Source organism: Leuresthes tenuis, unplaced genomic scaffold, assembly GCF_036924035.1.
Source record: "Leuresthes tenuis unplaced genomic scaffold, fLeuTen1.0.hap1 SCAF_15, whole genome shotgun sequence".
In the NCBI taxonomy this organism is placed as follows: domain Eukaryota; kingdom Metazoa; phylum Chordata; class Actinopteri; order Atheriniformes; family Atherinopsidae; genus Leuresthes; species Leuresthes tenuis.
Genome location: NW_027325369.1, coordinates 28,449,235 through 28,477,135, shown reverse-complemented (window position 1 = coordinate 28,477,135; position 27,901 = coordinate 28,449,235). Strand labels below are relative to the sequence as shown.

Below are 27,901 nucleotides of genomic sequence, written 5' to 3'. Positions count from 1 at the left end.
CAACATAGTGTTTCCATTTCATACTGCATACCATCTAAATAAAATAAAATCACCTCCAAAACAAGGGGCCACAAGGCTTTTATTGATTCATTTTTGTGCAACAATGGACGAAAACATGTCACAATGTTACATTCACTTCGGCGGAATCTTAGTTACAGTGGTGACATTGTGTTCAATCGATTCGTCAGCTTATTTCAGGGGCTGAGAAGTACCTCAAGTTTAATTTCATACAACAGGAATGTCATTTCAAGGCATTAAGAGATCTTTAGAAACACTGGGATGTTGTAGCTATGACCAGTGGTCCTCTTCTACCTAGAAAGTAATGAGGTACAATATTGAAAAAAAAAGAAATGGCACACTACAAGTAGGCTATGCAGAACGCGGCACCGTTTAGCAAACGAATGTGCAGCAAACTATCATACTTCCTTTCACAGATCTCTCTTTCTGCAAAACTGTGATATTCATGCAAGAAAAGAGGGTATGAGTAACTGACCTGGACTACAAGTGTCATATTCATTAAGAGACATCATCAAAGGTCAACAATTCAACTACGGTCATACATGTCTGGTACAGCTCATGACCTGCATATTCAGTAACACATCCAAAGAAGTAGTTTTTCAGACAGATACATGTGACCACTGTCTCATGTCAACAAATACAAGATAGCACATGACTCACCTCGCCTTGTTTAGAGGAAGAAACCCTGGAACCATTTGATTGTCTAACATGCTTTATTTCCCTTGAATATTGATCCAAACTAAAACGGAGTTCAGGCTTCAGAATGGGTGGTCTTGTCCCTTTTTGGTCCGCAGTTCATGTTTGTTTCATGACCGCCTGAAAACACCTGACGTATCTGCAGAAATGTAGTGTTTTGCCATTTTTATTCAGCGATGATCAAAGTGACAGGGAGGGATTACCTGAGAGAGCAACAGTTCCACAATCAAACAAATGTCTCTCCAGCGGTCAGTTTCAGAACAGTCACTCCTTGATCTTGCTGCAGAAGCCACAAAAAAGCAGCTGTCTGGGAATGAAGAGGCGGGGGTGTGTGGGCCGGTGTCTGGCTTACGAGCAGGGAGGATCGTCAGATGGAGTCAGGGGGCTGCAGGGGGGCGCTGTGCTCAAGGAGCGGAAGGCGAAGATGGAGGGGTCGTAGGTGTATCTCGGCGGAGGACGATTGCTGGTCAGATTCTGAGGACACAAAGAGTTGACAGAGGCGTCAGAGGTACTGCTCAGTCACTGTTTAAACGAGCAGCGAGGTTAAAACCTAAGAGAGAAGTGAAAACCTCTCTGGTCATTGTGGAAAATAACTACACCTCATGAGAACATTTTCACACAGATTTTATTTCACTCTCACTGCAGGTTTAGTGACATAAATGCTTTTCCACTCACAGACACCTCCTCCCCCTCTTGTGGCTCGACAGGCCCCCCGTCTAAAATTAGCCCGAGTCATTTTCCTCCCCACAGGAAACGACAGGAAATGACTTTGTTGGATTTGGCAGTGAGGCAGCACTTTCTCCAGAGGCTGCTGAAGTCTGTGAGAAGCTGCAATGAGCTGATTACATGCAGACTAAGTGAGACAAATGCATCACTGTACCTGACTCCAGTGACATCAGTGCATTTAAAAAAATCCCATGTATTTGGGCCACAGGTGTTGCTATGACTTCAGCCAACATCTTTAGGGATCCATAACTGACGACCAAGCTGCAGTAACTCAGCAACAAATCCCAAAACAAGTCAGAGCTGTCTCATACACTAATGTTGATTTAAACAGGCAAAAAGTCAGGCATGAGGAACATCACAGTCCAGTTAGAAGTTGTAGTAAACATGAAAGATGTGAACTCTGCAAAGAACTTCTCCATATGGTAGCTGCAAGCCAGTCCAACTGCAGGAGGGGAAGTCGTACATCAGGACGGCTCTCAATAAATGTTAAGTCATCCTGCGTTCACATCTGCAGGATGACTGACGTATACGAGCCAAAGTAAGCAAGACACAAAAACCAGCAGTGGGAGGCTTAAATTAAACCCCTTTGAGCTTTTGTGTTATAATTTGCTTTTTGCTGATAAATGACTTAGCAGGACTTAGATGAGAGGATTCCAGACTGTCCTCCGAGAAAAACACGACACGGTTTGTTTTTAGGAAGCACGTATTACGTGTTAGTTTTAAATTTGAAAAAGTAACACGATCTACCTTTAAGAATCAGGGTTAAAACTTTGCTTTTTAATAAAACTTATAGTAAGTTTATAGTAAGATGTTTCAGGTGACCCTGAAACATCTCATAGTTATGCTGCTATAGGCCTAGACTGCTGGGGGACCTCCCATGATGCACCTTTTCTTACTGATGCTCAAGATGGGGGATTGAATTGAAGAGTTTCAATGTAATCTAACATTATTGCATTACAATGAACTGGTTTGTAATTGAATTTATACGACGTTTGTTGTGATTTGCTACAATAAACTTCTGAACTAAGCTTGTGAACAAATGCAGGTGAAGTCCTATGTGAATGCGTCACCCAAGTTACCTCAATACTAAGTAGATGTGAGTGTTTTCAGATGTATCTTCAAGTGTACCCTGATGAGAGGCTTCTTAACCCTTTTCAAAGAAACGGTCACATGCATCGTATTTTAGGACACAGAATCAAGAAGGTAGACTTGGAACTGTATGAATCCTCCAATTCCTCCTCACATGTAAGAAGGGAAGAGCCCTAGCCACAACATTTTGGTTAAGAAGACACCAAATACAACTAAATGGTCCACAGACATCCAAGCTCAATTAGGCCTAGATTGGGTTCAATAGGTAAAGTTTAGTGGGCATCCTGGTCTATGAGAAGAGGAAAAATGTTTGCATTTAGCCCTGAAATTATTAGAATTGGCAAAGTAAATAAACACTGTATATTGGGGATTTAAGAAGAGAATTTAAGCTACTCGGGCTTCTCTCAATTCACTGAATTAAACAGTCACGTGTTTAAACATGGCCCCACATCCCCACTATCAGTGAGCTGATCATCTAAGTAGAAGCTATAATTCTTAAATCATGCAAAATGTTTGCCATTTTTTCACATTTATGTATTTGACTGCCACCTTTATGGTGGAAGCTCACAGACTGTAGAGTTTCACATTTATGCTGTTTATATGAAACGATAAATTATTTCTTTGTCAAATGTGAGTTGAGAAAAATATCTCTTAACTAATAACAATAAAAAAACTGATTCATTTTTTAAGTTTAAAAAGTTTAAAATAAAGTTGTTATTGTCATATTGTCATTGTTCCTCATGACTGAAATCCAATACAGCATTAGTCCACTAGGGGCATCAGCTGCTCGATCTGCTTCTTCTTTAGTATCATTCAGTGGGTTTACATGATGAGATTAACTCAATTATAGCTATAGTTGGGTTATGCTCCTTATATGAGCAAGGGTAATTATTCTTGGATATATGACGGGGAATGAATCGAGTCACTGGCACAAAGCATACAATACCACAGTAGATAGGTGGCGCTGTACTCATTTCAATTATCGCTAATAGAGCCACTTCCGGTTGACGTCTTCACCACCAACAACAATAGAATTAAGGCATTCGAGAAATATGGCGAACGAAGAGCAAGATGAAGCTACATCCTTCTACATTTGTGATGAGCTGGTTATGGCACAAACACGCTGCACAACGGCGCATTCTCCATCGCGTTGTTTGTTCCTTTGCGCAGAATGCTCGATCCGATCCACTGTTGTCTACATGCACGTTCATCGTTATCTCGGAGTCTTAATTCGATCACAAGTAACCCGATCCGATTCGATTTCTTGTCAGATTAAGCTGTCTACATGAGCTGAATGACTCAATCTTATTGTAATTTAGCCATTAATCTGATCCGATTGCCTGCATGTAACCGCACTGATTGTCATGTTTGTCTGCTCACTCTGAACTCTGAATACTCTTTGCTCTCTACCTCAAGCATTCCATGTTCTCCTGTAGAAATGGTTTATAAATGGCTATATATTATCTTTTTGATGCAAGTGGTCCTGACTGAAATAAAATGTTATGTAAAAGTATAAATAAACTAGGCTAATCTATCATCCAACTTCAAGATAAGTTGTTAAATCATTGCATGATCGTGTTTGTCCTGCAGGAGCCACACATATCTTTGCATCACACCCATCTAATTAACCTCAATCAAAACCAAAGAACATGCAGCAGTTTCCTCTGTCCACTTTTTCCATATCTGCACCATTTCCGTCACCTCGATCAATCGTCGCCCTGCTCGCCACCTCCTCTTTATGGCGGCTGAAACCAGACGCTATCATTCCTGCCTGCTGCAGCCTTCAACTCACACTCCTATTCAACTCCAAACCCTGAAGGGAAAAGGCCTCAGCAGCAGAAACTGCAGCCAAATCTTTTTTTTCCCCAACTGCTTCCACATGACCCCTCCTCTTAAAGCACACACACACTAACCATCATCGACCTCCTTAACCCCTGCAACTACTCCCATGCTTGAATGCTTGAAATGTAGGGGCCCTGTCAGATCCAGTGTCTGTTCTGGTTCGTGTCCAGGAAACCAAGGGTTTGCAGATAAAGAGTGAGGGACAGATGAGTGCCGCACAGTACAGAGTGACACAAAGAGTAGAGAGTCAACACAAGCCTCCAAATGCCTCTAATACTCACTGTGTACTCACTTCAAGTAAAATCTATGAGCTGGAACAAACCCAGTGCCCGCAGACGTCACTGACAGGGACAACACTACCAGCTCCACCAGTGAGAAGAGAGGATAATGAGCAATACTTGTATGTTTCAGAGAAGCTAAACAGCCGGCCAGGCTATAAATGGAAAATGACTCCATCCCTGGAAATACACCACAAGGGAACCACAAGCACTCCACCTCCTCCTCCTCCTCTGCTCTACCTCTCATCGCCACTCACTTAGAAATCATCCTCAGTTCCTTTCTCCTCACATTTTTGCTCATCATACAAACTTCAATGCAAACAGTACTGTACAAAAGTGTTGAGCCAGCCTCGTTTCTTTATATATTTTCAGGAAAGCAGGGAAGAAGTGCAGTCTTTAACTAAAACGTGCAAACATGAATGTAAATATAGTTAATAAGGCATCAGTTTGTACAATTCTAACGAACTTGAAAGTCAATATTTGGTATGAGCACCTTTATTCTTCAACACAGCTTTCTGTCATTTCTTTAACTAGTCTTAAGGAACAGATGCATCTCTCAGGTCCTTTGTCAGGTCTTTGCTGGATTTTTTGCTTTTTCGTAAGGACGTCACTTTAAGATGCTGATCCTCTGCTGTTGATAGTTTTTTTAGTGCCTTAATAAGAAAACACATTCCTCTGAAAGTAGCCAATGTCCAAAGAAAAGACCTTCAGAAAGCCTGAAGAACTATTGCTCAAGACCACTTCAAAAGATTACAAGAACGTCTGACTGCTTGGAAGCAAAATATAAAACACTCAGGGCAGAATCAGAACTTTTGTAAGATTTCAGCACGAGATGCTGCTACAGTTAGTGCATGTGTGTGTACACATAAGCGTGTGTGTGATAAGGTTCCACTCACACTATCCCACACAACGTGATAATAACGTCACTTTTCTCACCACACTGTGGATCCTTCTGGAGTACCCTGCTCTGCCAAGATGTCGAGGCTCGTTCCAGTCGACACTCCTGCAAGCTTCCCTCAAACAAAACTACCACGCACACAGCTCAGTGCTGAGCCGGTAGATGATTATTGGATCAATCAGGACTCAATCTTGGGAAAATAGTTTTGTAGTTACGAAGCTATTCAGCACTTCCCAGACCACTAATGGTACAAGGCCTGTGCTTTGAAATGTTGTTGAGTGAGATAAACCAAACCTGAACCAGGTTCTTCTTTTTTCTCTGTTTTAATTCTCACTGCAGTGTTCAGCCATTTGCAAGATAACTCCATGATGCTATCAGATTTTCAGGCGTCTCATGCACAGCTTTGCAGCTAGCAGGGCATGGGAACAAACACTGAAGCCAGATGCTGTCCCAATATGAAGTTGGATGGAGATCAAGGTGTTGGCGACAGGACAGGCCTGGCTGTTCACAGGGCAACCAAGCGACCTTATCGCTGCTGTAATTGACACCCTGATCCTGGACCACCTGCATAAGACGGAGGCTTCTGTGTGCAATCTGTGTTTATATTCTCTGACCATTATAATTTTATAATTAAAACTCTACTATTAAAGATGCAAAAAGATATAGAAAGTAAAGCTATTGTTTCACACTTCAAACTAATCTTCAAGATTTTATTTAGAACCAAACCACTTACTGCTTACTGTGTCCATCTTGTATTTAGAGGACTTTTCTGTTATATAAAGCACTTAAAGAAAAAAAAGTGATGCTACACAAGCAAATAAGCTGCCAGTAGCCTTTATAAAGTATATTAATTCACCCGTCAAGAAGCAAGAAAAATATTAATCACTGTTGATGTTGAGGGATGGTATTACATGAGTCCTTGAGTCCTCTACATGTCAGTCATGCCTGCATAAATAAATTATAAGAGCAAGTGACCAAAGTGCCACAAAGAAACACATGAGACAGACATTTGGTTCTCACAACCCCAGAACATTAACGGTGTCAGCCAAAAACCACAGCAGGAGACTGCAATGAACTTAGTCAACATGTATTTTCTCTGTTTGTAAATTCTTCTTGATCCAATGATGAAATTACTAAATCCTAGAATATCATCTCATAGTTTAGAGGTTTAACAAAAACTTCATGGAAAATGTAAGCTGGTGATTTTTCAGAATTATCTTTCCTGCTTTTTGAGAAGTATAAATGACGGCACGAGTTGTACTTTACAACCTGCCACGATTAGCAGAAACCGAGTCTACTGCGAAGATACTGTACAAGACCTGAGCAACAGCCAGTTTAGTCTGGGGCAGTGACTGGAGCTGATCACATTGTTAGCTTGGACCACACAAATATATTTGTTATGATATATTTGGAGAAATGACCCCGTCTGAGCACAAAGAGTGATTAAGTATGTCCCGATGAGAAACTGCATCGACTGATATATATACATGCACAGTGTTTAAACATAAGAACCCCTAAATGCACATGATGATGCACATGATGATGTTCATGGTGTTGTGAGAAGAGAGTTTTGCACTTTGAGACACAAAGTAAATGCTGCAGATACTTCTCTGTCTTTGGGACTCTTTTACTGGCCTGAATCAACTATCCTCTTCTGCTCTTAGCAAAAAGGTCATTCTACCCATGTCTTCTGGTGAGGTAAGTGCCTTATCATCTCCGTTTAGGAGCCTGGCTGCCTGACAAACCTTGACGAGCACTGCTTTTTGGCCCCTTGTTGAGCACGCACCTTTGTCATCATGTTGCCTGTTGCTCATATAGGAAAAAAATTTCCACTTCTGATACATACCTGCCATAAACATTTGGTTGTGTCAATTAGCATCGGACAGTAGAGCTAAAATTGTTTTGATAATCAAATTAAAACCATTTATAGATACAACTTTAGGGTTCTAACTAAAAGTGGAATGTGTCTCGTCGACTGTAAGACATTTAATATATATACTTCCTGTAGATTGTTTTGGTTTGACAGAGATGTTTACTTGACCCTTTAAAGCATGAACTGGTTACTCAAGAAAATCCTTGTTATCAATTTAATTTAGAAACTATTTAAGGCTTGTGCTTGTGATACTGTGGCAGGATGTAACCAAAACTGGATAAGTTGTGGGATCAACTTCGTTATTATCTAAACATGGCAGCAGTGCTAGACTTCAGGATGGCATTGAAAATGATCTTGTTCAGCCATACTAATCTGAAACAGACACATATGAATAAAGTGGCCACTAAACCAGTGAAGAAAGCCACACCTGAGTCAACTGGTGGAAATCAACAACTATCTTGTCAAAAATGCAAGCAACTGCTGTCTTAAAAGTGAATCTCTGTAGTGCAGAGACTTTATCCTGAGGAAACATCCAAAGTGATGCAGTTACTTCATCGAGGAAGAACCAAAGAAAGGAACTTCCTGACTCATTGGTTCGGTTCTGGAGGCTTTTAGAAGATTCAAAAACTCAGCTGGAAAAGGAGACCAGCAGGGTAGTATTTTTAGCAAACATTGCAGCTCACCGAAGGACGACAACTTTAACGTTTGCAGCCATGTATGCTCTCAGCAGCGTTGCAGATGCACACCTTTTCACAGTGGCAGAGCTTAGGATTGGTAGGAAAAGAAAAAAAAAAAAGAAAAAAAAGTTCCTACCTGAGACTGGACACAACAAAGTTTGTAGCTGTCCTAGAGTAACCAGGTCATGGTTTTAACACCGAGAGGTTGCGGTTGAATGAACTGTGTAAAGCTGCTTTCACTTTTATGTTCCTCCTAAATGGAATGAGTTTCAAAATAGAGACATTCCCCTCTTAACTTTCTTTTGAGGGTGTTTTAAGACCTGCCCTTGGGGAAACCTGTTGCTGTACAATAATATGTTGGTTTTATTTGGTTAGACGCAGTCTGTTTGTTTAGTATGTAAATAATGGATAAAAATAAACTCACCCGGATCTTCATGGTTCGCGTTTTCCCTCCACAGTTCTTTTTCAGCAGCATTTTCTGTGGAGAAAAGGAATGCTCAATGACAGCTGTGGAAGGGCAAAGTTTCTTTGTCTACACATTGAAAACTGTGCAGCAGCTTCTCTGTGGCTGAATGTGACAATCCACAAATGGTTTCAAGTCTCCATTCTTATGTAACTTGGACACTTTGTCTTGTACAGTTACATTTTTCGAATGTAAAACCTCACACTGCAGTGGTTTGTGTGTGTGTAAAGGCTGCTCCAGGCTTATGTGCATGTGAGTACTGATTCAATTTCAGTATCATACTACATTCAGGCGTTTTAAATGTGTTATTTTAATACCAATATATGACGTGACAAGAGGCTGAATCAGGCTGAAGGAGGAAGAGAAGCAAATCCAGCTGTCTCACTAAACTAAACAGTTGGTCAATGAAGCTTATGCAATATCCTGTCTCCCACTCCCCTCCACATCCACGCAGTTTTGCTATTCTCAGAGAAAAAAGAAAAACAGTGGGGGTGGAGGGACCACACAATCACTGAATTGTCTCAAGTAGGGGAGGCAGCTTCTAAGGAACACAGGAAAGAATGGAAACACAAGACTCCTGCTGTTGTGATGTGGGAGAAAGCTGCTGTTCACTTGCCCTCATGCTCACCTCCTGCCAACCCTCATCTTGTCTGTATCATTGCCACAAAAGTCCATCTGAGAGCAGGCTGCTTAAACACTATAACGCTCACTCTATACCAAAACAATAGCGAGGGATAATTTTGTCCTCTTGCATCATCCTACACATGCAGCCCCACACCTCAGCTTTATCGCTGCACAGTCAGAGCAAACTCACTGAATATTTCTTCTAAAGATCGTTGTTATTCATGCAAAACAAAAGGAGGTTTTTATAGCTTTTGTCTCTGTGTGGTGGTTTATTTAGTGGTTTCAATAACTTCAATATCAGTTAACTGCTGATAAACTTGAAAGCTGCAAAACAAATAAAGTTGTTCAAACTATGTAGGCTAATCTTTAATAGAAACTTTAATCACTATGCATGTTTTTTTGACACTAGAGAATACTAATTACTGCATTAGTCCAACCAGAATACATGTAAACTTGTTGGTTTGACCGAAATTATACAAAATCAAGCTACTCAAAACCAGCTAATAAAGCCAGATAATGTGGTTGGGGTTTAAATCACTCCTGTATGTGTATGCTCAACTAGACTCAAATGGGCCGAGGCGCTTTACACATGCTCCAAAGCTCCACCTTTTTGTAAAAAGTGTAATTGTATGTTAACACAGCTGAATTCCTAATAAAGCTGCTCTCATTCACATATTTTCTTTTGTCAGACAGCTGAAGTGTCAGAAACTGTGACATAAAACCAGCCCATTAAAATTACGTGTCAACTCACAGTTACTTAAAGCATTTCCAGACTGTCGTTCTTATTCAGTAAACAAGTCAATTCATCGCCGGTGTAAATATACTAAAACAAGAACAGTTGTCTCAGCTCAGCTGTTTATGTTAATGTACTGACCGTATATGTTATATGTTAAGAGTCATTTTTAGATGTTTATCTTTGAAGCAAAAAGTGTTTTATAAGACTTTCCCCTGTGCCGTGCAGATATTTAAACATAAAATGTATCCACTGTTTGGTGCACTACAGCGTCGCTATCGCCTTTTATCCAGGTGAGGCACCCAAGGGCTCGATGTGGGGTTCAGTTTTTCCCTGCTGTGAACAGCTGAGCCGCTAACATCAGCCTCTAGTTCTTTCTGTTTGTTTACCTGACAGGTCTAAAACTGATTCGACTCTCCTATGCTTGCGCAGCAGGATCGCTGAGATTATCATAAAAAAACCTGCAGGAAAGACATTCGAACCTTTGCTGTTGAGTCTAAACTTTATTGATATTAAAAACACATTCCGCTGCTTGCTCATGAGAACTATGAATACTTTGGGACAACTTCTGTCTGCTTTAATCCTTTACAGTAGTTTTACTTGTTAGTAGTAATATGAAGCTTGTGTGGCTGCCTTAATGGAAATGCTGCCAATACAGATCATTAATAAAAATATTAAAAACAGCTATGCATATGTAGGAGACAGCATAGATTACAACCAGGAAATGTTATGGCTCAGACACACACACACACTTCAAAGCTGACAGTTTTGGCAGCCTTGTAAGCACAGCGATGGAAGTTGTGGTTTTGCTTGGTTGTTTGAATGAATTCTTATTGCAAAGGGTGGAAATTCCCACCAACCTGGCAACATTACACAGCTGTAAGCATTCTGTTTGGTTATCGCAGTCACATGCTGTGCTATCAAGCATCATATGCATGAACAATAAAAAATAATTGATTTCTAATCAAAGAAAATACCAGATGGGAGAAAAGAAAGTAGACTGTAACAACAAATAAAGTTCTAAATATAACACAAAGAAGGGAAGGTTCAGCATGCTTGTGTTAAAGTAAGCCTGATATTTTTTTTGTGAGTCTTCTATGGTGCAAACGCTGTGTAGTTGGTAGATGATAATGCATTCACAGCCTACTGTTTGGAAATAAGATGATATATTAGCCAACAGACTGACCGCATAAAATAGTTCTTTGGACACCTGAGCAACAAGTGTTTGCTTGCTTGTACTTTTAACACATTTTGTTCTCTTGCAATCCATAAACAGCATCTGTTTCACAAACTGTTGCTCTGCCGAGGTAATTACATCAACAAATGGCGCAGCCTCATCTGTGACGTGGATTAACAGGGATTATCAGACACTAAAAGAAAGCAACTCACTGACCCTTTAACCCTTTCTTTCAGGGAAACTGGGGGCATAAATGTACAACTCCAGGCCCATCTGGTCTCTCGTGGGTACTATAGCCAAACTTGCCAGCCATTAATCTTAAGAAGCACTGGATCGGAGTTTAGTCTCATTTCTTTGCAAAAGTTATGAGGCACCCCTCATTTCTGTATATACTGCCAGTAAAACAGGAAATAAGTGCAGTGATTTACTGAATCATGAAAAATCATCAAAAAATAAGTAAATCAATATTTGGTACGATTTGGTCTGAGCTCATTTATTCTCAAACACAGTCTGAACCCTCTTTCACAAGCTTTCTGTCATTTTTTAAGTAGTCTTCAGGAATAGTTCTCCAGGCTTCTTGAAGGACATACCAAAGCTCTTCTTTGGATGTTGGCTGGCTTTTGTTCCGTTCTCTGTCAGATGATCCCACACTGCTTCAATAATGTTGAGGTCCGGGCTCTGGGGAGGATTCATCCCTCCATAAGACCTGTTGCCACTGATTTTCATTTGGCACAGCTCAGCCTTTTCTGATGAGCTGTCTGTTATGTTTGAACACAACACTGGTTCATCCCTTGAGTTAGGTGCCTTTATATGCTTTAAAAAAAATCGTAGGTCAGCCAAAAACAGCCAATGTCTTAAACTGTCTGGTTGATTTTAAACAAAACATAAAGAAATAAGGGTTGGATCAACACTTTTGCACAGAAGTGTGAATCTAACATTAAAGAGTTTTCTGATGCAAAAAAGCTTCTCATATTTAACTGACTGTCAAATATGTAAAAGGATTTCAGCTTTCACTCCCTATACCTCTCACACATCATTCCCTTGGCTCTTCTGACACCTCTAAATTGCATTTTTAACAACTTCTTTCTTTGGTTTAACCTCCTGGAGAACATCTGTGAAAGATATTACATGGAGTCTGTGTAGAAGCTGAAGCCGATTTTGTAAGTGGAGGCTGTTCATCTAAAGGGTTAATCGGAGACTCCGGCTGGGTGTGCTTGCTACCTCTGTAGGCCCCCTTTTGTATTCCCTGCAGCACCGTCCATTCCACTTGACTGAGTGTGCACACACTCTCACACATACATAAACACACTGATATAGGATAAAAACACACACAGGAGGATGTACACATGCAGGCACAAACAGACAGGCAGGATGATAGATGCACACACATGCACTCTTTATCATTTTTTCTTTTCACCCCTCAGTGCTGCCCGCTGTCTCTCATCATCTGTTCTTTCCCTCTAAAAACCTCATAGACATATGGACCCCTGAAACCTGCAGTTTCTCCCCCTGTGCACACACACATACACACACCCTTTCCCATCCACAGTGTGGGCCAACAAGTCTATTGGATTTTAATGATTAGTGGACCAGCTTCTCCATGACTCATTAGTGGCTGTCAATTTTCTGTTGTTTATTTAATCCTCTCCTTCTGCCTCCACCCCTCCATCGTTTCCCCTCGCTCACCAGCCTTTGTGAGAAATGAGGGCGGACATCTGCCGTCCTAGCCTCCCTCTCCTTCATCCCTCTCCAGCCAGACCACCGTGTTGGTGAGCGTCCGGCGATGAAAATGGAAGACTTTGTTTGCTTGTGCGAGCGTTTTGTGTGGCCGTGTGAGTTTGAGTTTTGAAGGTAGTCGTCATTGTGATTTTGGCTCTTCGCCTCGATTATTGTTATAGTGTCTGGATAAATATCTATTTACATGTGACAGCTGCGCTGCTATTACTGAAAAATAAACTTCAGCTCTGGGTGAAATGGATATTTGTGCAGAAAATTACATCCTGGGGAGGTTTCCAAGTATTTGTAGGAAGAAAATTAATCTGGCTACTCAGTGTCGTCACCACACAATCTTCTAATACAATGTGTAACACAATGAAACACACAGAATGACTTCATTCTGTACCCCGGTTATCCAGAATTGAGTTGAATCCCCATGTTAAGCATCCCACTGAGGGTAAGAAGAAGATAATGTTTGAGATAATTCCAGCAATACTAACTGATTAAAAAAGTCAGCTTGCACAGCCAAATGCATATTTACCAAAGTGCAGCAGTAAAATATAACCCCTCCTTAACTTTACTTGAGTATTTCTATCTTATGTCACTTTATACTTCTAATCTTATCAAATGTGAATGGGCATCCTGTACTTCCAACTTTTCTACATGTATTTAGACTTTATAAACGTAAAATTTACTATTTCTAAAACATTATCAAACAGATGTTATACTAATACAAAAGTATGAATAAAATTTGTCCTCAGATCTTTGTTGAACTTTGTGAAATAACATCCATCGTTTTCCTTTTCTGAGCAACTTACAGCAGAGGCTGTTGAATGCAGCTTACACCATTACTGTTTATGTTGGACGGCTCTCACACGTCTTAAGTTTGAAATGTTTTTATTTTATCTGCTTTGTTTTACAGAGCACAAACACACCAGAATCTGTCCCATCTAAAACAAAAAAAAGTCTTTTTTTTTGCATTTGTATCCAATGGTTTTTATGAGTTTATCATTTCCTAGAAAACTAACAAAATTTTTTTTAAAAAGTAATGGGACTTTTAATGAAACGCACCCAATCAAACACCTTTTTAAGTTTTGAATTTCAACAGAATTGACATGGAATGATTTTCCCTTACATTTGCTTTATGGGAAACGTATACATTCATGGAATATATAACTATTTCATGGGAATTTTAACCCAAACCTCCAGTTTCTGCCAAAATCACATTGATGTCATTGATATCACATCAATGTAAGTTCTTGACAAACAAACAACAGCTATTTAAAATGTTTCACAATGGTATTTTTAGAAACTGAAACGAACACCTGTCAAGTGCCAAAGTAGATTATCATTTGGCAAGTAACTATCAGGAAACTATCTGCCACGTTGACAGGTTAAAGTTTGAAACTAAATAAAAATAATCATGTAGAAAAAGCTGAGAGTCTCTGATGTGTTTCAGTGTCATTTACAACTGCGTCTGCCATCTGATCTCTGTGTCAGTGACCTGTACTGGTTTTTACTGTACTGGTACTTACTTCACCTCTAAATGACTCGGACCTGGCAGTTTCTGTCAACCGAGCACAAATCCATCCAAAGGTGGAGTAAAGCTGGGAATTCGTGGACCATGCAGAAAGCGCAGAGTTTGAGGAAATTATGAGGGTTAAAATGATTAAACCTTTAAAAGATTTAGTCAGAGTGGAAAAAATGTGGATTTAGTGAGATCAAAACGTACTTAGTTTTGTTCAGGCTTGAATATATTGTATTAACTATGGATGAGCATCGCCATTGGGTGTCTTAATCAACGTTCAGTTAATCTGACAGTGCCAGTTCTGCAGTTTTTTTATCCATCTAAAGTTTGAGAACAGGTTGAGATAGTTTTGGCCCCAAGACCTCTAATCATTTGCTTTAACAGATATAACTGTGAGTTGGAGAATAAACTGGTTATGACCTGTAATAGTTTTAAAGTGCTCTGCAAACATGCAATTTCCCAACTATCGGAGTGTGTTTTGTCTTGCACAACTGGTACTAACCTGTTGCATTTTTTCCAGATCCAGGCTGGGTCTCCCTGGCTCCCCGCCGTAGCTGTGCCGATGCTTTCTGTAAGGTGCTGATTGGTCAAAGTGTGTCAAAATGATGGGCCGTGCAACTGGCTGCACCACCTGCAGCTGAAATCTCATCGGGGGTGCCTTGAGGCTTCGTGGTGGGCTGGAACTGAACAGCACAGGACTGGGAGAGGCAGCCAAGCAAGTGCCAGGTTCTACCAGCTGCCTGGCAGAGCCAGGTGGCGACCTGCAGCCACACAGGTCTCGCACTTCTTCATCGCTGGAGGCGCTGCTGTGGTGATCGCTGTGGCGCTGTGGGAGCACAGACACCCACTTCCTGTTATCACCACAGCTGATTCGCTCAAGCTCTTCCTCTGATGAGTGACGATCCAGATTGGCATCTAAAAGGAGGCGGAGGCGTCGCAACCGGGCAGGTGAGAGGGGACCCTGGTTGTGCTGCTGACTGGTGGCCAAAGGGGTGAGGGCGCAATTTCTCCGTCTCTCTAGAGGAGGCCAAGAAATGTCAAAGGAAAAGGTTGAGACAAACAGTTTACAGACCTATCATGTTGATGTAAAACACATGATTGTAACATGTGTGAATCATTATTTACAAGAAAATAACTTGGATGGTTCTGAGCACATACCTCTGTCAATTTGTGCAAGCTCCTGGTTCTCGCCTTCTGAGTCATCGCTCTCAACTCCCTCTCCACCGCCATGGTAAGAAATCTGGGAAAAGGATTCAGCCTTTACTTACGCACACATATGCCATGAGAAATTAACCCCTGACTTTCTCCTCATTCTCCTTTTTCAAGTCAAATACATTTTTCTTTGGATAAATGTTGCAGTGTTTTTAGTTTAATCTATTCTAACTAAAATCAGAGAATGGATGCCAGACAACAGACATTTAACCCTAAATACTTAAAGGAAACTGTACTTCTTGAAGATGTTTCACCTCTCACCAGACAAATTTCTTCCATTCTGATAGTTCCCTTTCAGACAGGAAGCAAAAAGTCTTCAAGAACCAAGAAAAGAAGTCTAGTTGCCTTCCATTCAAGCACATGACTGAGATTCATACACACCTTACATTAAAACTCTTGTTACAGCCAGTTTAGTTTTCCGCCCCTGAATCTTGTCCTTAAGATTCCTGATTTGCTGGAAATGGTAATCTTTCTTCTGATCTTCTACTGAAGTAATCTCTCAAGAATTTAGCAACGACATGTAAGGTTCATCTAACTTCATAACTAATCTAAAACACGACTTGGCTGTTTATGACCAAAAATTAAGGAAATGAACACAACCAGAGAAGAATGTTCCTGGACCTTGAGTACTCGTTTAAACCATAACTTCAGATTTGACTGACTGATGATTTATGATCTTTCAGCTCACGTTACTTTCCAAGGTGGTGCTTTTCCACCCACTTTCCAGTCAATGATTGCTCTACTGTTTTATGTCACTGATTTTTTTTCTTGTCAGTAATTGGACAGTGTGCTGCTTCATTTATTGAGTCTTAAAATATATATATTTTTAACAGTTTTATATGAAGTACTTTGATTAGTGAGTGACTTACCATCAAAGTGCTCTGAGTTTGGAAAATATGAAGCTTTTCTACTGTAAAACCTTTTAAAACATAATAAATGCCTTAATGACTTCAAGGGAGCCCATCAGCTAAACACAAGCTCTTAGCTTTAAGTGTCACACTTATGCTGAAAATTTAAGGTGTTTTGAGCAACTGACCCAAAAAATATTAGGTAATGCCACAAGAAAGTTTAAAAAAAATTAAGCTCTCTTTCACTCCACAATAAACAAAGCAAGCCTGGCACAATGTTAAGCCACACTGTTGTCAGAATGTACATTTCTTTTTTCTTTTCCCACGACCTAAACGAGTCTGTCCCTTTAAAATCAATTCCTCCTTTACAAGCAGCAGCAACAATACAGATACCCTGCAGTCTGCAACGCTAAGAGTTAAGTAATGCGCCTCACACTCAGTAATTACCACTCTGAGGCTTCGCTGAGCAGCTGCCATCTGTGCTCGTGCATGTGTGTGAGCTTACACACATCCATACAGACATAGTGTCCTCCCATCCAGTTTGCAAAACACACACGCACGCCTCCTCTTCTCTCTGAAGCTCTTCAAAAAGTGTGAAAAGGGGGGGAAAGCAGCCAATAAGTAAAAGAGAGTTTTCACAATAGAATAGAAAATCCAGTTTTTAGTTTCAAAGATAGTTCAGGATAATTATATCTTAATCTGTTTGCTACGTCATATGGCTGTACCTCCCTGTTTTAACGTCAAAAATCAACTGAAAAAATACTAAATATATTACAACTAAAACTAGTTCCACTGAAACATAAAGGTTTCTTAGTAGAACATACATCTTTACCTTTAAATGGAGTGGACTGATGTAAATGTTCACCACAGAAAGATGACTTACTTATGGCATGAGAATACACAGAAAATGTTAATATATAACTTATATAATACCAAGAGTGGTAATATATAACCACTCTTCAAGCACAAAACCCAAGAGTATGTTAAAGACAAAAAAGATATTTGGAAGTGGCCCGAGTACAGCCTTCTTGCTTTTCAAAGCCACATGAGCTGTGGGAGAGATTCTCAATGAAGAGGCCCAGCGCCAGCATTCGAGACATGAAACCTTGTGGTGGTCTCGAGTTGTGCAGCATTACTTCATGAACTCTGTAGGAAAATTATGCTGAGGGATAACTGTGTGCAGGAAATGTATTTTGGCTCAGGGATTTGGCTACACTGTAAACTGCAGTGAATTCTTGTTGGAAATCATCCATGAAACATCAGATAACTTATTAAAAAATGTCAGGATGCAGCAGGATGCTAACAATGAGGTGAAGTCCGTGGTTCGTAAAATTCTAGTCCTGACTGTATTCACTGCAGACATGAGTTGAAATGTGTATTCATGCTCAGTGAGATCAGCACACTCTTTACTCATTTTTCCTATTTTACCACATACAGCTACAGATTTAGCAGCTTCTGTTTTTGGGTTTCTTTGACCCGAATTTCTAGAAGTTTCTCCACAGAGCGACCACTGTCTGTCTGACAAGAAGTTAAGCTGACGGTAAGGATTTGGTATTTCCTTCCCCCCAGGGAGTGCCTCAGAGGCTGTTGTTCACAGACTGGAAAGTACATGTAGGATGTGGATTCACGTCTTAGTAATGATGTGTTTCAGAATCTGAATCGCTTTAGCTCACATATCTACACAATCGTACACACTCAATGCTGAACCCCAGCTAAAAACTAAAAACGCGTTTTTGTGTCCAATCTGACAGCTTTAAATGTTTTGGTGCGCTTGCCTTGGGGTGAACTTGCTGGGACGTCCACTCCTGGGAAGTTTGACAACTGTCTTTAATCTTTTCCACTTGTGAATAATCTTTCTCTCTGTAGAATGATGGACTCCAGATAGTTTGGAAATGGCCTTATAACCCTTCCCAGATTGATGGGCAGCAACTATTGCTTCTCTAAGATCATTGCTGATGTCTTTCCTCCTTGGCATTGTGTTAAACACACACCTGAACTGACTGCTTTCAAAGAGGCGCTCATACTTTCTGATGATTGCATGAGTACATTTTATTAGGAGCACCAGGCTGCTACTTCCTCTCTTAATGCCTGTGGAAGCAGTGAGGGTGTACTTTGTTCATCACGCATTGCTTCTGCATTTTGGTTTAGTTTTTGTAAATAAATGACGGCACTGATAGCTGAACGTTATGTTGTTGAACATCTGAGGTTGTATTTTTCTAATTTTAAGACCTGCTCAGAAGCGGACTGTGTTTATTGTGTCCTGATACATAAAAACGTTCACACATTACAGCCACGTGAACAACATATACAGTATCTGAAAGGTTAGAATTTATGCAAAGCGAGATCAGGTCAAAACTGGATTGCCTCAACACATTATGACTGTATATTCGACAGTTACAGTATCTAATCATAATGTGAGGGGTTATTAAAGTGTGAGAGACAACAACACAGCGTTTCATGCATTCTTCTGTCACCCACACCTGATATGGCGTCTGGTTTGGCATTGCTTGCTGCAACAAACACAACATCCTGCCAAACTGATACTCAGCTTATGGTTAGGCAAAGTTTTATGTTAGATAGGAGTTAAGGAGGTTTATTCATCACACTCTACTATAGCACCACTTTCCCATAATATGGTGCTTATTGGGAATGTTTTCATGGTATTTCATCTTAAAACAATCACAATATATCACTAACCTTATGTTCAAAGATTAAGTCAGCAACAGTTTAACAGCAACCGAATATAAGAGGGCTTGACAGATTTGCTGAAAATGTACAATTTATTTCCAGCCCCTCTGAGATTCTGTGGTTAAGCCTGGATTCACAACCATCAATATCACTTTTCCAAAAGTATCAGTTTCAGCTGAAGGACAGCACAACTCGAATGCTTGTGGCTGCAGTGTTCCCACATTTTGGTGAAGTCACAGCACAGGTGAGAAATAGGAAAACAAAATACCGGAACCTCCAACACATGGACAAGAATGTGGAAGTCTTGTATGCTGGAGTATCGGGAACAGCTGTTCTGAATGAGTATCTTTTGTTTTCACTAATATGAGAAACAGAGGCTGCTTGAATTAACTGAGCTCATAATCGTTTCCAATCACCTTTAAATCAGCAGCAGGATTAATCTGACAGTTTTTACAAGTTTGACTGGCATTATTGTGGTTAAATAGAACTTAAGTGGAGAATCAGCACCATCGTTTTACTTTGAATATTTAATTGATTACTGGTCACATGACAGATATCACTGCACAGAGAGAAAATAACACTTCCCAAGGTCTGTAATATTATCTTATGTAACTCTTTTTAATTCTTTTATTCTTCTGAAAACCTTTTTGTCTTTATTTGTTGGTTAACTGACTGACAAGAACAGTCTTATAAGTACAGTTAAAGTCTGCTACAAGATTATTGGAGCTTGACCAAACAGCTTGCCATCTCTCTGGGAGAATCCCGTGAATCACAAAACAAAAACTATCATTAGTTTTCACATCTTGTCCAGCACATTCTCTTCACTGCCTCCTGGCCGACATTGTTCTCCCCACAGAAAGCTCTAAACATCCATATGAAATCTTTTATTCCTTCGACTGTCAGGCTCTTCAGTACTGATAACAGCAATCATCTTAAATTACTTATTTTTAAACACCTTGAGTCGTGTTTAAACCAAAATGTTTGAGTTAATTGCCCCTTTTTGTTTTCTAAAGTTTTCTAAATCTATGTTCTGGCTAAAAAAAGTCTCACTCGAATATTTTGGTGGATTGTCTTTAGCTTTGATTATAGCACACATTCCCTGTCATTTTGATAAGCTTGTGCAATGTCACAACATTACTTTCTGTCCAGAACAGCAGCAATTCTGCACCAACATCTTGTACTGATGATGGGAATCTCAGATCGCTGCATCTTCTCCAGCACACCTCAAAGATCCTCAATGGGATTAAATTCTAGGCTCTATAGTGACCAGTTCATGTGTGAAAATGATGTCTCATGCTCCCTGAATCATTCTTTCACTAGCTCAGCCCAGTAAATCACAGCATTGCCATCTTGTAACATGACCATGCTACCAGAGAAGACAATCTATTGATAAAAAAATGGACATTCAGTATATTCAGGCAGGCGCTGCCCTCACGGCCTTGTGTAGTCGACACTGGACCGCTCTTCTCACCCTGTCCCTCTGGAACAGAGTACAGCTGGACTCATCATAACACACGACCTTTTGCCATTGCTGCAGAGTCCCATCTTTATGCCGGGGTTATTCTTAACGCCACAAAGCTGTTTAGTCCCAATACCTTGAGTTCTCTTCACATAGTGCATGTGGAAGTGTTGAAATGACCCTACTTTCACTACCAAACACTGCTTTGAGTTCTACAGTTGATTTTTTACTTTTATTTGATTTTACCAAACCTTGAAGCGATCTTCAATCATTAATAACTTTTTCCAACCCCGTTTCCCTCCTTGAAGATGACGACTCATCACTGTCTGTCCACGTTTTAATAATGTGTCTGAGACTTCTTAACCCAGTTTTAGTTGTTTCACCCATGTCATTAGCTGTTTTGATTGCTTGATGCAGATCAATAATTAGACTCTTCTAAATAAATGAAATATTGTATCTATCTTATCTATCTACTTGTCTATCCATGAGTGTAATGTCTTCTCCACAGCAGCAGTATGTGTCTTCTGACATGCTCGTTTAGTGAATGTTCACTGATCACAGCTAATTAATGGCAGACTCTTACCTATTAGTTCAACCCAGGCTGTGAATTTTTTTTCCAAGTCAGGTAGTGTATGTGTAAAAGAGTAACCACAAAATAGCGTCATTATAACCAACAAATCCGAGTACTTTTAGCCCCAGGGAAAGAAAGTTCTTGTTAGTTCCTGTTAGGGAACCAAATAAGCTTCAGAGTATAGTTTTGTCGTGGTTGGGCATGGATTAGGCTAAATAGTCCACTGACTGGCTGCTGCACAAACAGGTCTGAGCTTCAGAGAGCAATGAATCTCCAGTGAAAAGGAGGACGTGAGTTTCAACTGCCATCACACAGTTCAACAATGATGGTATCGGAAATGCTGAGCACTGCCAGCCCCTTCCTGACAATACATTATTTTCTGCTCACATATCATTCAAATATTGTCTTCAACTTGAGCACTGATGGTGATTTTCTTATTTTTTCCAGATAATCTACAGGAACCCACTACTTTACAAAACAACTATTCAATTTATGTTGGCGCCGAGGATTTGAACGGCGTCTGCAGACGTGCTGAGCTGTACCAAACTGCCTTGGCGGCAGATTAAAGCCAGTTCTCAATTCTGAGAATTATCTACTCTACTAAAGTACTCTAAAACATATCTGAACCTTGACTCATGTGTAGTCCTGTAAACCATATTTGTGACCATGACCTGTGAACATATATTTTTCCCCCAATTTATAGGGATTGTTAAGTCTCCTCGGAGGTCAAACTAAGATTTTATCATGTCTACTCTTGCTAGAAAGGCTCATTAGAAAATCCAGATATGAAATATAAATTTCAATGGACACTTAATTCTATCCTAATCTTATATCGGTACCTATTAAGAATACTTCATGGAGCTCAGACAAAAAAGCAAAGTGAATAGAAGACTGAATGAATTACGCATGAAAACTGCTTTTGTGCATACACGCAAAGATGGACAAAGAGTTGTGTGTTTGTGTGTCAAGAACAGTTGAATGAAATCCTTGTCAGTCCCTTGCAACACTGAGCAGCTTGCTAAGCTGGATCAATGGCAATGTCACAGCGTACACACACCACCAAGTTCACACACATATCTGCTTTGCTTCGTCCCTCCACGCTGACATGGACACTGTCACACTCCATTCCGCCACTCATTAAACACACAACACAAGGTCAGAGATGGCTGAATCTCTTTTTCTCACACATGATTGGATTTTCTTCGTGGTGTGGATTTAAGCAGTGTTGACCATTGTGAGCTCCTGGGAGTAGCACTGTAACAGGACCTCATGAGACCTTTAGTCCAATTTAATCTGAACTGAATTTGTTATTCTGGACTCAGCCAGTGACTCTGACCACTGCACAAACTTCAAACTCAAATATGATCTGTGTTACAGGTGAAAAGCAGGGCGATGTGCAAACCAGACTAAATCAAACCAGAATCTAAAATCTGTTTGTACTAAAGGTGACTACTGGAAATATGGACTGAAATGGGTTCATACAAGTCAGCAAACTGAGGACTAAAGTCATCTAATAAGATATAAACTAACTTTATTTTGCTGGAACAGTGCCTGCTGTTAGTCAGACTCGTTTTAAAGAGGCACATGAATGATGTTTAAGCATACAAGTTTACATGTCATTAGGAGCACAACCCCGTCTGTGAAAGCATTTGCAAAATGTGTTCCAAAGCTCTGGAAGTAATTTCACGTCCTGGAAAATAACCACTGAAGCAATCTCCTAAAAGATTGAAACAAGACACATTCCTAACAGATAGCCTGCATTACTAACTGAAAAAGTACGACTACACAGATATTTATTAAGCACGAAGGTCTAAAAACGCTGCAGTGCAACTCTGTTTTGGGAAGTGAGGAATCCCAAGCCTCTAACAAGTTATCTGTGCATGTGCACAAGGGGCAGCTAGGAGCATCCATCTATCCAAGTCAACACAACTCAGCTGCAGATAGTGTCCCCTAAATGTGGGCTGGATCAACTTCTTTTCACTGTTCTCTGAAACTCAGACTGTACATGTATATGTGACACGGGTCACAAAACGTCCTTGTATATGAGTAGAGCTTTCAGTATGTGACATCATCTCACAGTGAGCATCACAACTGTGCACCACAAAGCTCACCTCAGGTCAGAAGATAAAAAAAGAGATGTAATTCCTTACTGTTGGTTTAGAAACGTGCTCTTGGACTTATGAATCTATCACATGGATGAACCATCCGTGCACACAGGTGAGAAATCCAAATTGCATGTTTTGCAGACCAAACCCACAGATTTGTAAAGCAAGCGCACTAATTTCTAATCCCTTTTCTCTTCAGACAACAAGGAAATGTGCCGGTGTGCAGGACTTTCATGCTCCAGAATAGAGATTGTTGTCATGCCCACAGGTGAGAATTCTCTGACCAATCGGTAGTCCGCTGTGTTTCGACAATGCTTGGACCCTCCCCTGACAAAGTGTTAAAAAAAGTACCTGATAAGTTGGTTCAAGTCAAGCCACATATGGTGATGGAGAAGAGCCAAAATGTTGGCCGATAAACACCAGACCAGTTTGAACAAACCTAAAGATTCTGTACAAAGATAGAAACCAAGGCAATTCGTTATATTGTTTACACTCACAAATATCAATGTAAGTATAAGCACTAAAAATACATCCTTGCGTTTTACATCCAGGAAATCGGTTATACAGCTTGTTAGGAGCCAGAGCCTAACTTAGAACCAGTTCTTTCAGTTTTGACTGCCAAAATGATTTACTCCTGCCCCGGAAAACTGCACTTACAGTAGCACCAACTCTTACATAACAGGCTGAGGGTGGAGTTTTAGACTAACCAAACTGTTGTGACAGTCATGCTCAAAAATCCAGAGCCAGTGGTTCAGTCGAATAGTTAAAAAAATCGTCTTTTCCTTGACCTTGATAGAAAACATGGTGTAAAGGAAAGATTGTAGAAGAAATCCTAATTCAACCACACAAACATGCCAAGATGTGGATCTGCCGCATAAAGACTACATAATGTTTAATAAATATTCAACAAAAAGTGCTTTATATACTTTGTTTAATCCAAACTTATCACATTGCTGCAAGAAGGTTTTCTCAAACATATCACACTATAATACATGCTGAAGCTTAAAAAGTGAAATATATTGTTGTCACAGGCTCCTCACACTCACCCTTATGTCTTCATATTCATCCACAGGAATCAAAGTTAGCAGCTGCAAGGAATTGTGGGATAGAAGGATCTCTCCCTATCATAAAGGATGGTGCGGTGTATTCTATGCTAAAGGAGATCTTAAAGGAAGCATTGGAGCTCCTTTCCTTAGCCTTTTGGAGAATTAGAACTGCTCTCATCATGGCTGCTGCTCATATACTTCTGGGTCATTTCACTCAGTTAGGAAGGTCCCTAAGCAAAATGTTCGACCAAGCCCCCTGTGTAGCAACAAGTCTGCTTATTCAAGAGGGAACAATGAAAAACTTAACTTTAATGTGGACATTAGGTTGAAGCAGCTGTGGAGGAACATGAGCTCAGTGCTCCTCTCATTTTCCTGCATATTTGTTTAATATCGTGACTGCTGACACATAGAACAGCATTCATAATCTCAACTTTCAACTCAGTTTACTCTTTCCTTGCTGCTCCATTTCTAAACAGTGTTTGTATTTTAATTGGGGACCTGACTTTCAAATAAAAACGCTCAAAATGATTCAGCCATCTTTAAAATAAGAAACTGATTAACTGTCTCCCTGCACTGTGGAGGGTCAAACACTGCATCTAATACACGTTTCTTCATGGATGCAGGTACTGGAGCAGGCTGAACTGGTTGGATTCCAGATTTTCTAACCAGTACTGTTGCCAGTGGAAATGCTTTGTCAATAGCTAGAGTATCAAGAGATCTCCTGTATCAGAATTACTCACAGCTAACTTGTCATCACACTAACAGCTTTCAGAAGAAAGGATTCTTTCACCGAGCAGGGAAACACAAACATAAACAAAAGTAGACAATAGGGATGGCACACTCTCCCCTGTACCCACGCCTGGGCCTTTGAAGGGGAGCACTTTGGCACAAAATGGCTGCCATGCGTCTATGCACTTGGTTGATGCACAATAGTGTTGTGAACGGAGCAAGTTAGTGACCCATGCAGGATACAATTCCCCTTTTCCACTCACCAAAAAGAGGCATTATGCAAACTGAGCAGTAACAATTGAGGAGCACGTACGTGGGTTCAGTTGTGGACAACTGTAGATGTTGGGACAATTACAGCTCGCGACCATAAAGTTTCTGAAACGATGTTTGTTTTCCTACTCTTTGTATAGAACAAATCATCTTCCCTGAATGTATTCACACATTAAGCTATGAAAGGCTCTTTTCTCTAACACAAAAGCTCAAGCCAGCGTGTGTGGACACATTATTGTCTTGATTTACTGTCTCAAATAACAAACAGATGAACTGTGAAAAACAAATGTGTTAAGTACATTAAATGTTAGAAGAAGAATTTTGGAACAGCTAGTTTTTGGGCTAAGTGTATTTTAGTTGTAATTAAATGGTAGAAAAACAGAATTTGAAGTGTTTTTATTGTACTTTTGTGTGCTAAAGTGGAAGTCTACCAGTATACTGAAAATATCTGTGCTGTATGCCATTAATATGTTTTTCTATTAATCGTATGGTCAATCATATTGTTTTAAGTAAGTACGTAATAGTAACTTTCTAATATATTTTGTTGTTGCTTTATGAGTTCAAATACAAGTAGGAAAAGTGCACTTGTAGCGACGTGGATCTTTTTGTAAACATCTGGCAACATCCTGTAAAGCCACAAAGAGTAAATTCCTTCTAACGTGGTAATGAATGGGTGCTTATAGGGACAGAACACTCCAAACAACGCCTGCTTACATATCAGAGCACACAGGGGATATTTCCAGAGAGACTGCTCAGTATGGGGAACTACCTGAGTGCGTGTGTGCGTGTGTGTGTGTGAGAGAGAGAGAGAGAGAGAGAGAGGAGTAAGTGCGTTAATGAAGTTATTATTAACCCGTTCAGCCAGATTACAAGCTGAGCACTCATAGCTGCTTTGTCACAAGACAAGAAGTAAAACCACGCTGCTCTCACACACACATTAATGTCTTTCTCAGCTGTTCTGTGCTGTTACTACAGTGTAGGTGTGCTGACAGCCGTGTACTCCAACAGCAACTGTGTCCAACTTACCTTCAGTTGGAAAGGATGTATCTCATTGAGTGAATGTCTCCTAAGCTTCTTCGTCAGCGTCTTTAACATTTTAAATGAGTGGCTTATGGCTTTCCCCTTCAATGACCGACTTTAACGTTACTGTCTCCTAAACGACGGCTACTGCAACTTCATTGGCGAACGCACAAACGGCACACCGGGTCTTAAACTGTGCCACCAGCCACAAATACGACAAAACTACACCGTCTATGGCCACGCAGCCTAAACTCCAGGTTGAACGGAGTCGTTGAAGATGATGCACCGAAATTTGTTAAACTGCGTAGATGCGGCTTGTTTTCACAGGCTGCCTGGAGCAAAGTTGGTATCTTCGAGTTCATTGGTTGCGGAAAGGCTTTCTTTAATCTTTTCCAGCTTCGCCTGCTCTTACGCTTTCACTGGAAGGTGTAAAAATTAAAAATAATGTCAACTTGTTCGCATTCAGACACGCACACACTCACACTCACACACATACACACAACCAAATGCTCATCGGCCACACGAACACGGAGAGTTCTCCTCCGGCCTGAGCGTACTGCTCTCTGATTGGCTGAGTTGCGGGCTGACGTCACATACTCTCCCGAGGAGGAGGGCTGAGAGTTAAAGCCACACTGCTGTCCTCCCTGTTGACATTTCCAGCTCATAAACATGGGATGTCGTTTTAAAAACAATTGAATAAATAAACAAAAGGATAAATAAAACAAATGTCTTTAAAAAGTTTATATTAATATAAAATGATGTATGCTCAAATATTCATCATCATATTTAAAATATTCTCACATATTCAACAATAAATTGAATGTATGGGAAGTATGCCGATAACACTTTTCACACACATTGAAATAGTCATATTGTAGCGCACTTTAGTGAAAAATATTAAAAGATACTTTCAGGTCACGTTATCTGCAATTGCTAAAGTGCATTTATTCAAATTTTGTGTTAAATTTATCTTTGTTTATTTCAAGATTATATTATCAGGATTCTTAAAGTAAAAGTGCATTGAAAGCATGTTTTTATTTGATAACCTAAAGTTTGTATTTTAAGTGTACTCTTGGATTTCAACCCATAAAGTAATAACAACGTTTTTTGGTAAGTTACTGTAAAGTACTAATAAGTGAACAGTTGTTCCATTTTTAACACAAAAAAGCAGAATAAATACATTTTAAAAATTTGCCTCTCTACAATGCTTTTACAACTTAAAAGCTTTTTTTAAGTTTTTCTACAACAGTAAATTAATTAATCATCACCACATTTGAAGTAAACTGAGGATTATTCTGACTGCAAGTATACTCAAGTATGCTCAAATTAAATATACTTAGCAAATGTATCTTTCACTGGGGTTTCTGTTCTGATGTTGCTTCTGTTAACTCCATGAGACTTTTATTTCCTAATGGCACATTTATTTATTTCAGAAGGATCTGGAATGAATAAACATAGAATTCTTAAATAAAATTCCCTTGGCTTAGATGCAAAGTTCTCTTCTAATTAATCCATTTCCAGATTTACTTCACAGCCATATTTGTTTATGTCATAGGCATATTCATGAAAGTTGGGACATCCATGTCTGCATTTCAGGCCTGCAACACAATCCAAA

At 40.0% G+C, this 27,901-nt stretch overlaps 1 protein-coding gene across 1 annotated transcript; it reads right to left on the bottom strand.

The window, feature by feature from the left end:
- Positions 1-61: 61 nt before the first annotated feature.
- Positions 62-26,821, bottom strand: LOC140270359 (uncharacterized). The gene is made up of 5 exons (XM_072365499.1): positions 26,293-26,821; positions 15,497-15,578; positions 14,841-15,355; positions 8,522-8,575; positions 62-1,188 (listed from the first exon to the last, which is right to left on the bottom strand). The coding sequence occupies exons 1-5, from the start codon at positions 26,359-26,361 to the stop codon at positions 1,063-1,065; spliced, it is 846 nt and encodes a 281-aa protein (XP_072221600.1). The 5' UTR covers positions 26,362-26,821; the 3' UTR covers positions 62-1,062.
- Positions 26,822-27,901: the final 1,080 nt, after the last annotated feature.